General features: G+C 41.0%; 1 protein-coding gene across 1 annotated transcript in view; it reads left to right on the top strand.

Moving 5' to 3' along the window:
* Nucleotides 1-12,415, top strand: part of LOC135548067 (protein Shroom3-like) — a 194,126-nt gene that overhangs the window by 161,028 nt on the left and 20,683 nt on the right. Inside the window, 5 exon segments of the mRNA XM_064977303.1 lie at nt 989-1,071; nt 2,092-2,356; nt 4,635-5,256; nt 5,518-5,693; nt 5,696-5,913. Of these exon segments, the coding sequence (XP_064833375.1) occupies nt 989-1,071; nt 2,092-2,356; nt 4,635-5,256; nt 5,518-5,693; nt 5,696-5,913 (1,364 nt within the window).

Genomic DNA, 12,415 nt, shown 5'->3' with positions numbered 1-12,415 from the left:
AGGGGGCCGAATACTTTCGCAAGGCACTTTATGTAGCTATGCTGTCAGAGGTCCTACAGTATAACGTGGTATATATGTACCTATGCCGTCAGAGGTCCTACAGTATAACGTAGTATATATGTAGCTATGATGTCAGAGGTCCTACAGTATAATGTGGTATATATGTAGCTATGATGTCAGAGGTCCTACAGTATAATGTAGTATATATGTAGCTATGCTGTCAGAGGTCCTACAGTATAATGTAGTATATATGTAGCTATGATGTCAGAGGTCCTACAGTATAATGTAGTATATATGTACCTATGCCGTCAGAGGTCCTACAGTATAATGTAGTATATATGTAGCTATTCTGTCAGAGGTCCTACAGTATAATGTGGTATATGTCGTTGTGTATTTATTTAGGATCTCAAAGGAGGATCTTGTGACTGCTTCTCACAGAACACATACCAGTCAGGACAACACACACACACACACACACACACACACACACACATACACACATACACACATACACACACACACACACACACACACATACACACACGCACATGTAATTAACACTAATGGTAGCTGTTGATTCAGGGGAACACATACAGTATGATAGGCACTCATTTGTAATATAGCCTAAGTCATTAGCTGGGTGAGTTGGCGGTGCCCACAGTGATGTGGATAAAATGACAGGGCCAAATTCTTGTCCTAGTCCGCCCCTGGGTGTACATCATCATCCTCCTCCCACCAAGTAAACCCCCCCTCTTTCTTTCTTTCTTTCTTTCTTTCTCTCTCTCTCTCTCTCTCTCTCTCTCTCTCTCTCTCTCTCTCTCTCTCTCTCTCTCTCTCTCTCTCTCTTCTCTTCTCTCTCTCTCTCTCTCTCTCTCTCTCTCTCTCTCTGTCTCGCTCTCTTCCTCTCTCTCTTCCCCCCCCCTCTCTCTCTTTGTCTTCCTCTCTCTCTTCCCCCCCCCTTTCTCTCTTGATCCCTCTCTCATTTCAGGACTTCATGGCAGGAGGAGATCTGAGGATGTATGGGATATTCTCTACCGAGCCCAGGCTTTTCACAAACAACGACAACAACAGGTTTGTTTCCATAAAGGGAATAGGCTGCCATGGGTCCTGGTCTAAAGTAGTGCACTAAATAGGGAATAGGGTGCTATGGGACAATATTTTTAAACTCAGAAAATCTGGTGTTTCTATGTCAAACTGTTCTATTATATTTCAGTCTTCTATGATGTATATCAAGTGTAATATTGGGAGGCTAACTCAAAATATAATACATCTGACATAGTACAGGTGTCTTCTTTATTTTAAACCCATAACCGTGTGTGTGAGGTGGATACTTTGTTTTAAAGTAGATTTGTTTAAGACGACCAAGAAACACTCTGTGTCACCCTGATTTAGACCACTGCAGTAAAAGGCCAATATCCTCATGGTCCATTATCTTAATAATATCCTCATGGTCCATTATCTTAATAATATCCTCATGGTCCATTATCTTAATAATATCCTCACGGTCCATTATCTTAATAATATCCTCATGGTCCATTATCTTAATAATATCCTCAGGGTCCATTATCTTAATAATATCCTCACAGTCCATTATCTTAATAATATCCACACGGTCCATTATCTTAATAATATCCACACGGTCCATTCTCTTAATAATATCCTCACGATCCATTATCTTCATAATATCTTCACGGTCCATTCTCTTAATAATATTCTCATGGTCCATTATCTTAATAATATCCTCATGGTCCATTATCTTAATAATATTCTCTCAGTCCATTATCTTAATAACATCCTCACGGTCCATTATCTTAATAATATTCTCATGGTCCATTATCTTAATAATATCCTCACGGTCCATTATCTTAATAATATCCTCACGGTCCATTCTCTTAATAATATTCTCACGGTCCATTATCTTAATAATATCCTCACGGTCCATTCTCTTAATAATATTCTCACGGTCCATTCTCTTAATACATACCAGGGGAGTAAATGGTTGGTAAAGAGATGTTGAAGCTCACACACTTATCAGTTTTGTTTGTGTGTCCGTATTCGTGTGTGTGTGTGTCTCCTCTGTGTTTGTTACAGGTCCATGGACAACCAGCATCCTGACAGACCGGTCTCTGCCTCCCAGTCCATGTCCCAGTCCATGTCCCAGTCCCAGTGTGCAGATACCCACTTACTACTGACCCAAAGCCCGTTCCAAAGCAACACCCCTGTGATGAGGAGAGAGAGGCTGAAGAACCCCGACCGCCAGCGGGCCCTTAGTGCCTCCAGCCTGGCTGCCTCTGTAGGTCTCCCCTGCCCCTTCTCCCCCCCAGGCACCAGCCCTACTATCAGCCTGGACTGGCAGGTATGTCAATCTGTCTGTCTGTCTGTCTGTAAAATCAAGTCAACTCAAGAGTAGATTTGAAGTAGATTTGACAGGGGTCACAACACAATTTATGATATTCAAAAGAGGACCAGCATCATCAACATAACATAACAGGTCAAACACTGAAGAGCAAGTAATCCATTCTGTCTGAAGTATGTCCTGGGATATGTATTGTGTATAATTGAAGGGTTTATATATTTAAAGGGTTTATATTTTACGGTTTTCTTCGGGTGAAAGAGAGGAGGACCAAAATGCAGCGTGGGTTATTTAGATTCATGTTTAATGAATAAGGACACGAACAGTACGAAAACAATAAACGTAACACGAATACCTAAACAGCCTAATCTGGTGCAAACTAACACAGAGACAGGAACAATCACCCACGAAACACTCAAAGAATATGGCTGCCTAAATATGGTTCCCAATCAGAGACAACGATAAACACCTGCCTCTGATTGAGAACCACTTCAGGCAACCATAGACTTTTCTAGAAAACCCAACTAAGCCACAATCTCAACACCTACAAAACACCAAGACAAAACACACCACATAATAAACCCATGTCACACCCTGGCCTGACCAAAATAATAAAGAAAACACAAAATACTAAGACCAGGGCGTGACATTATATACTTGGAGGGTTTATATAATTGGAGGGTTGTATATAATTGGAGGGTTGTATATAATTGGAGGGTTTATATAATTGGAGGGTTGTATATAATTGGAGGGTTGTATATAATTGGAGGGTTGTATATAATTGGAGGGTTTATATAATTGGAGGGTTGTATATAATTGGAGGGTTTATATATTTGGAAGGTTTATATAATTGGAGGGTTGTATATAATTGGAAGGTTTATATAATTGGAGGGTTGTATGTAATTGGAAGGTTTATATAATTGGAAGGTTTATATAATTGGAAGGTTTATATAATTGGAAGGTTTATATAATTGGAAGGTTTATATAATTGGAAGGTTTATATAATTGGAAGGTTTATATAATTGGAAGGTTTATATAATTGGAAGGTTTATATAATTGAAGGGTTGTATATAATTGGAAGGTTTATATAATTGAAGGGTTGTATATAATTGGAAGGTTTATATAATTGAAGGGTTGTATATAATTGGAAGGTTTATATAATTGACGGGTTGTATGTAATTGGAAGGTTTATATAATTGGAAGGTTTATATAATTGGAAGGTTTATATAATTGGAAGGTTTATATAATTGGAAGGTTTATATAATTGGAAGGTTTATATAATTGGAAGGTTTATATAATTGGAAGGTTTATATAATTGAAGGGTTGTATATAATTGGAAGGTTTATATAATTGGAAGGTTTATATAATTGGAAGGTTTATATAATTGGAAGGTTTATATAATTGGAAGGTTTATATAATTGGAAGGTTTATATAATTGAAGGGTTGTATATAATTGGAGGGTTGTATATAATTGGAAGGTTTATATAATTGAAGGGTTGTATATAATTGGAAGGTTTATATAATTGAAGGGTTGTATATAATTGGAAGGTTTATGTAATTGAAGGGTTGTATATAATTGGAGGGTTTATATAATTGGAGGGTTGTATATAATTGGAGGGTTGTATATAATTGGAAGGTTTATATAATTGAAGGGTTGTATATAATTGGAGGGTTGTATATAATTGGAAGGTTTATATAATTGGAAGGTTTATATAATTGAAGGGTTGTATATAATTGGAGGGTTGTATATAATTGGAGGGTTTATATAATTGGAGGGTTGTATATAATTGGAGGGTTGTATATAATTGGAGGGTTGTATATAATTGGAGGGTTGTATATAATTGGAGGGTTTATATAATTGGAGGGTTGTATATAATTGGAGGGTTTATATATTTGGAAGGTTTATATAATTGAAGGGTTGTATATAATTGGAAGGTTTATATAATTGGAGGGTTGTATGTAATTGGAAGGTTTATATAATTGGAAGGTTTATATAATTGAAGGGTTGTATATAATTGAAAGGTTTATATAATTGGAAGGTTTATATAATTGGAGGTTTTATATAATTGGAAGGTTTATATAATTGGAGGTTTTATATAATTGGAAGGTTGTATAAAATTGGAAGGTTTATATAATTGGAAGGTTGTCTGTCTTTTGATGTATTTACATGTTTGCCAAGAATGCCTGTGTCGCTGCCAGAAAAATGTCTCTATGAGGAAAATAAAGTATTAATGAATTTATTCATCCATTCATCCATTCATCCATCCATTCATCCATTCAGGCCAATGAGAGGTTGAGCCAGGCCAACCTGGATGCCATAGCCTTCCCAACTCTGCTGCAGACCGCCACACTCGGGACCATGTCCCCAGAGGCCCAGGTTCACCCAGAGGTCAGAAGAAGCCCCACAGAACATCTACAGCAGGCCATGGCCCAGGGCCAGAACCAGGGCTCCTTAGACACCAGCACCTCAGAGGAGAAGACCCTGAAAGACTTTCCCAGACAGAAAGAGGGGCCCTGCCCTCAAGCTTCAGCCGTTACACCAAAGACCAACCCACCCCTCGTCCTACCCAAAGCCTCCCCACCACCACCCCCATTTAAAACCTCTCACAGACCACACACCCTGCTCTCCCTCCGCATCTCAGAGTCCACTCTGCAAGAGACCTCACCTCTACAAGTAGCTCCACACCTAGCCCCTCCCACAGTCTCACTACAGGACTATGACGAGGTTTTCCTCCAGGAACCGGCCCCTCCCTCCCCTATTCCTCCCCCGCTCCCAATCAGGGAGACGGACATCACAGAGTACTTCCCCCCGCCGCCTCCCCCTCTCCTGCCCCCTCCTCACTCCCGGACAGAGAGGAGAAGGAGGAGAATCATCATGGACCTGGGCTACAGCACCTCAACAGGTACACGCCACTGGCTCCCACCAACACACATTATGGCACAATAACAGTGACACGTTATAATGAAACGCCAGTGATATTGAATGGTGCATTGATTACAGAGAGCCATAGCACTGCACTATATATTTATATTATCTAATGTAAAGGAACGTAGTAACACTGAAAATATTCTAATCATCAATGTTAAAGTTTTGAACAAAACGTAGACCATTTATCCATCCGGTGTTGTGAACCTCTTGTCTTTTTGTGTTTCTGTACATGCAGCTGTGAGTTCCCATTTCTCCCCTCCTACCGTCAGACAGTCCCCCCCTCCATCCCCCTGTCTGTCTCTCCGAGGCCAAGCCTTACCCCTGAGCCCCAGCCTGAGACCCCCACCACCCTCAGCAGCAGTTTCCCAGAGCCCCAGCAGGGGCCTAGCGGTGAGGAAAGCCTGGGGCAAGAGTACCATCTCCCGGCCAGGAGGGAGAGGTCTGCTGGGGAGCTGAGGGTGGAGGCCCTGGCCAGACAGCTGGTGTCCCGGGGGGATAAGAGCCTGACCCCGATGCTGGACAGCTGGGCAGAGGGAGGTCGGACCATGGACCTAATGGAGGAGATCTTCCCCGCGGGGGGAGGGAGGTTGCTGTGGCAACGCCGCAGGACCAGCACCTGTCTGGAGGACAGGTGAGGGACAGAGAGGGGGGAGGAAAGGGAGGGAGGGATTTAGGGAGGTCTGGTTATCCAGAGGGAATGAGGAAGTGTGAGTGTGTGTGTGTGTGTGTGCGTGTGCGTTCATGCATTCGTGTGTGTGCTTAGTGTGTGTGTGTGTTTAATTCATGTTATGTAACTAAATAAAAGGTTAGACTGTTTGATCAGGGTTCATTACCAGGAGATACGACAGAACAGAGGACATTTGTTGAGGCTGATAACATTATGGCTCGGTTTATTATAGACACCTGTTATCACAAGAGAACTCTTCGCTTTTAAAATAGACCGTGACATCAGAGAAGCTAGGTAAACAAGAGAAAGGATATCACATCTCAGGGGTTTCAAGGTGAAATTGCAAAAAAAAATATTTTAAAGTCCATCTGTTTTGTTTTCATGATGAACAAATTGTTTAGAGAGAAATGGTTCACACAGACGGGATAACGGTCGACTCTGACGCCACGGAATGATGACTGTTAAAAACTGCTGATATCCTGTAAACTAGAGTTCTCTATCTGTCTCTATGTTAGAGCTAGGTAACATCAGATCATACTGTCTGTCTGTCTCTATGTTAGAGCTAGGTAACATCAGATCATACTGTCTGTCTATCTCTATGTTAGAGCTAGGTAACATCAGATCATACTGTCTGTCTGTCTCTATGTTAGAGCTAGGTAACATCAGATCATACTGTCTGTCTGTCTCCATGTTAGAGCTAGGTAACATCAGATCATACTGTCTATCTGTCTCTATGTTAGAGCTAGGTAACATCAGATCATACTGTCTATCTGTCTCCATGTTAGAGCTAGGTAACATCAGATCATACTGTCTATCTGTCTCTATGTTAGAGCTAGGTAACATCAGATCAGACTGTCTCTCTCTCCATGTTAGAGCTAGGTAACATCAGATCATACTGTCTATCTGTCTCTATGTTAGAGCTAGGTAACATCAGATCATACTGTCTCTCTCTCTCCATGTTAGAGCTAGGTAACATCAGATCATACTGTCTGTCTCTCCATGTTAGAGCTAGGTAACATCAGATCATACTGTCTATCTGTCTCTATGTTAGAGCTAGGTAACATCAGATCATACTGTCTGTCTCTATGTTAGAGCTAGGTAACATCAGATCAGACTGTCTCTCTCTCCATGTTAGAGCTAGGTAACATCAGATCATACTGTCTCTCTCTCCATGTTAGAGCTAGGTAACATCAGATCATACTGTCTGTCTGTCTATGTTAGAGCTAGGTAACATCAGATCAGACTGTCTATCTGTCTCTATGTTAGAGCTAGGTAACATCAGATCAGACTGTCTATCTGTCTCTATGTTAGAGCTAGGTAACATCAGATCATACTATCTCTATGTTAGAGCTAGGTAACATCAGATCATACTGTCTATCTGTCTCTATGTTAGAGCTAGGTAACATCAGATCATACTGTCTATCTGTCTCTATGTTAGAGCTAGGTAACATCAGATCATACTGTCTGTCTCTATGTTAGAGCTAGGTAACATCAGATCATACTGTCTATCTGTCTCCATGTTAGAGCTAGGTAACATCAGATCATACTGTCTCTCTCTCCATGTTAGAGCTAGGTAACATCAGATCATACTGTCTATCTGTCTCTATGTTAGAGCTAGGTAACATCAGATCATACTGTCTGTCTCTCCATGTTAGAGCTAGGTAACATCAGATCATACTGTCTCTCTCTCTATGTTAGAGCTAGGTAACATCAGATCATACTGTCTCTATGTTAGAGCTAGGTAACATCAGATCATACTGTCTCTCTCTCTATGTTAGAGCTAGGTAACATCAGATCATACTGTCTCTATGTTAGAGCTAGGTAACATCAGATCATACTGTCTCTCTCTCCATGTTAGAGCTAGGTAACATCAGATCATACTGTCTCTATGTTAGAGCTAGGTAACATCAGATCATACTGTCTGTCTCTATGTTAGAGCTAGGTAACATCAGATCATACTATCTGTCTCTATGTTAGAGCTAGGTAACATCAGATCATACTGTCTGTCTTTCTCCATGTTAGAGCTAGGTAACATCAGATCATACTGTCTGTCTCCATGTTAGAGCTAGGTAACATCAGATCATACTGTCTGTCTCTCTCTCCATGTTAGAGCTAGGTAACATCAGATCATACTGTCTGTCTGTCTCTATGTTAGAGCTAGGTAACATCAGATCATACTGTCTGTCTCTATGTTAGAGCTAGGTAACATCAGATCATACTGTCTGTCTGTCTCTATGTTAGAGCTAGGTAACATCAGATCATACTGTCTCTCCATGTTAGAGCTAGGTAACATCAGATCATACTGTCTCTCCATGTTAGAGCTAGGTAACATCAGATCATACTGTCTCTCCATGTTAGAGCTAGGTAACATCAGATCATACTGTCTCTCTCTCCATGTTAGAGCTAGGTAACATCAGATCATACTGTCTCTCCATGTTAGAGCTAGGTAACATCAGATCATACTCTCTCTCTCCATGTTAGAGCTAGGTAACATCAGATCATACTGTCTCTCCATGTTAGAGCTAGGTAACATCAGATCATACTCTCTCTCCATGTTAGAGCTAGGTAACATCAGATCATACTGTCTCTCTCTCTATGTTAGAGCTAGGTAACATCAGATCATACTGTCTCTCTCTCCATGTTAGAGCTAGGTAACATCAGATCATACTGTCTCTCTCTCCCTGTTAGAGCTAGGTAACATCAGATCGTACTGTCTCTCTCTCCATGTTAGAGCTAGGTAACATCAGATCATACTGTCTCTCTCTCCATGTTAGAGCTAGGTAACATCAGATCATACTGTCTCTCTCTCTCTCCATGTTAGAGCTAGGTAACATCAGATCATACTGTCTGTCTCTCCATGTTAGAGCTAGGTAACATCAGATCATACTGTCTGTCTCTCCATGTTAGAGCGAGGTAACATCAGATCGTACTGTCTGTCTCTCTCTCCATGTTAGAGCTAGGTAACATCAGATCGTACTGTCTCTCTCTCTATGTTAGAGCTAGGTAACATTAGATCATACTGTCTCTCTCTCCATGTTAGAGCTAGGTAACATCAGATCGTACTGTCTCTCTCTCCATGTTAGAGCTAGGTAACATCAGATCGTACTGTCTCTCTCTCCATGTTAGAGCTAGGTAACATCAGATCATACTGTCTCTCTCTCCATGTTAGAGCTAGGTAACATCAGATCATACTGTCTGTCTCTCTCTCCATGTTAGAGCTAGGTAACATCAGATCATACTGTCTCTCTCTCCATGTTAGAGCTAGGTAACATCAGATCATACTGTCTCTCTCTCCATGTTAGAGCTAGGTAACATCAGATCATACTGTCTGTCTCTCTCTCCATGTTAGAGCTAGGTAACATCAGATCATACTGTCTGTCTCTATGTTAGAGCTAGGTAACATCAGATCATACTGTCTCTCTCTCCATGTTAGAGCTAGGTAACATCAGATCATACTGTCTGTCTGTCTATGTTAGAGCTAGGTAACATCAGATCAGACTGTCTATCTGTCTCTATGTTAGAGCTAGGTAACATCAGATCAGACTGTCTATCTGTCTCTATGTTAGAGCTAGGTAACATCAGATCATACTATCTCTATGTTAGAGCTAGGTAACATCAGATCATACTGTCTATCTGTCTCTATGTTAGAGCTAGGTAACATCAGATCATACTGTCTATCTGTCTCTATGTTAGAGCTAGGTAACATCAGATCATACTGTCTGTCTCTATGTTAGAGCTAGGTAACATCAGATCATACTGTCTATCTGTCTCTATGTTAGAGCTAGGTAACATCAGGTCATACTGTCTCTCTCTCCATGTTAGAGCTAGGTAACATCAGATCATACTGTCTATCTGTCTCTATGTTAGAGCTAGGTAACATCAGATCATACTGTCTGTCTCTCCATGTTAGAGCTAGGTAACATCAGATCATACTGTCTCTCTCTCTATGTTAGAGCTAGGTAACATCAGATCATACTGTCTCTATGTTAGAGCTAGGTAACATCAGATCATACTGTCTCTCTCTCTATGTTAGAGCTAGGTAACATCAGATCATACTGTCTCTATGTTAGAGCTAGGTAACATCAGATCATACTGTCTCTCTCTCCATGTTAGAGCTAGGTAACATCAGATCATACTGTCTCTATGTTAGAGCTAGGTAACATCAGATCATACTGTCTGTCTCTATGTTAGAGCTAGGTAACATCAGATCATACTATCTGTCTCTATGTTAGAGCTAGGTAACATCAGATCATACTGTCTGTCTCTCTCCATGTTAGAGCTAGGTAACATCAGATCATACTGTCTGTCTCCATGTTAGAGCTAGGTAACATCAGATCATACTGTCTGTCTCTCTCTCCATGTTAGAGCTAGGTAACATCAGATCATACTGTCTGTCTGTCTCTATGTTAGAGCTAGGTAACATCAGATCATACTGTCTGTCTCTATGTTAGAGCTAGGTAACATCAGATCATACTGTCTGTCTGTCTCTATGTTAGAGCTAGGTAACATCAGATCATACTGTCTCTCCATGTTAGAGCTAGGTAACATCAGATCATACTGTCTCTCCATGTTAGAGCTAGGTAACATCAGATCATACTCTCTCTCCATGTTAGAGCTAGGTAACATCAGATCATACTGTCTCTCTCTCTATGTTAGAGCTAGGTAACATCAGATCATACTGTCTCTCTCTCCATGTTAGAGCTAGGTAACATCAGATCATACTGTCTGTCTCTCTCTCCATGTTAGAGCTAGGTAACATCAGATCATACTGTCTCTCCATGTTAGAGCTAGGTAACATCAGATCATACTGTCTGTCTCTCCATGTTAGAGCTAGGTAACATCAGATCATACTGTCTCTCCATGTTAGAGCTAGGTAACATCAGATCATACTGTCTCTCCATGTTAGAGCTAGGTAACATCAGATCATACTGTCTCTCTCTCCATGTTAGAGCTAGGTAACATCAGATCATACTGTCTCTCCATGTTAGAGCTAGGTAACATCAGATCATACTGTCTCTCTCTCCATGTTAGAGCTAGGTAACATCAGATCATACTGTCTCTCTCTCCCTGTTAGAGCTAGGTAACATCAGATCGTACTGTCTCTCTCTCCATGTTAGAGCTAGGTAACATCAGATCATACTGTCTCTCTCTCCATGTTAGAGCTAGGTAACATCAGATCATACTGTCTCTCTCTCTCTCCATGTTAGAGCTAGGTAACATCAGATCATACTGTCTGTCTCTCCATGTTAGAGCTAGGTAACATCAGATCATACTGTCTGTCTCTCCATGTTAGAGCGAGGTAACATCAGATCGTACTGTCTGTCTCTCTCTCCATGTTAGAGCTAGGTAACATCAGATCGTACTGTCTCTCTCTCTATGTTAGAGCTAGGTAACATTAGATCATACTGTCTCTCTCTCCATGTTAGAGCTAGGTAACATCAGATCGTACTGTCTCTCTCTCCATGTTAGAGCTAGGTAACATCAGATCGTACTGTCTCTCTCTCCATGTTAGAGCTAGGTAACATCAGATCATACTGTCTCTCTCTCCATGTTAGAGCTAGGTAACATCAGATCATACTGTCTGTCTCTCTCTCCATGTTAGAGCTAGGTAACATCAGATCATACTGTCACTCTCTCCATGTTAGAGCTAGGTAACATCAGATCATACTGTCTCTCTCTCCATGTTAGAGCTAGGTAACATCAGATCATACTGTCTGTCTCTCTCTCCATGTTAGAGCTAGGTAACATCAGATCATACTGTCTCTCTCTCCATGTTAGAGCTAGGTAACATCAGATCATACTGTCTCTCTCTCTCTCCATGTTAGAGCGAGGTAACATCAGATCATACTGTCTGTCTCTCCATGTTAGAGCTAGGTAACATCAGATCATACTGTCTGTCTCTCTCTCCATGTTAGAGCTAGGTAACATCAGATCGTACTGTCTGTCTGTCTCTCCATGTTAGAGCTAGGTAACATCAGATCATACTGTCTCTCTCTCCATGTTAGAGCTAGGTAACATCAGATCATACTGTCTGTCTCTCTCTCTCCATATTAGAGCTAGGTAACATCAGATCATACTGTCTCTCTCTCCATGTTAGAGCTAGGTAACATCAGATCATACTGTCTCTCTCTCCATGTTAGAGCTAGGTAACATCAGATCATACTGTCTCTCTCTCCATGTTAGAGCTAGGTAACATCAGATCATACTGTCTCTCTCTCCATGTTAGAGCTAGGTAACATCAGATCATACTGTCTCTCTCTCCATGTTAGAGCTAGGTAACATCAGATCATACTGTCTCTCTCTCTCTCCATGTTAGAGCGAGGTAACATCAGATCATACTGTCTGTCTCCCTCTCCATGTTAGAGCTAGGTAACATCAGATCATACTGTCTCTCTCTATGTTAGAGCTAGGTAACATCAGATCATACTGTCTGTCTCTCCATGTTAGAGCTAGGTAACATCAGATC

The sequence above is a fragment of the Oncorhynchus masou genome, chromosome 11, assembly GCF_036934945.1.
Source record: "Oncorhynchus masou masou isolate Uvic2021 chromosome 11, UVic_Omas_1.1, whole genome shotgun sequence".
Taxonomy (NCBI): domain Eukaryota; kingdom Metazoa; phylum Chordata; class Actinopteri; order Salmoniformes; family Salmonidae; genus Oncorhynchus; species Oncorhynchus masou.
This window is presented reverse-complemented; position numbering and strand designations above follow the sequence as displayed.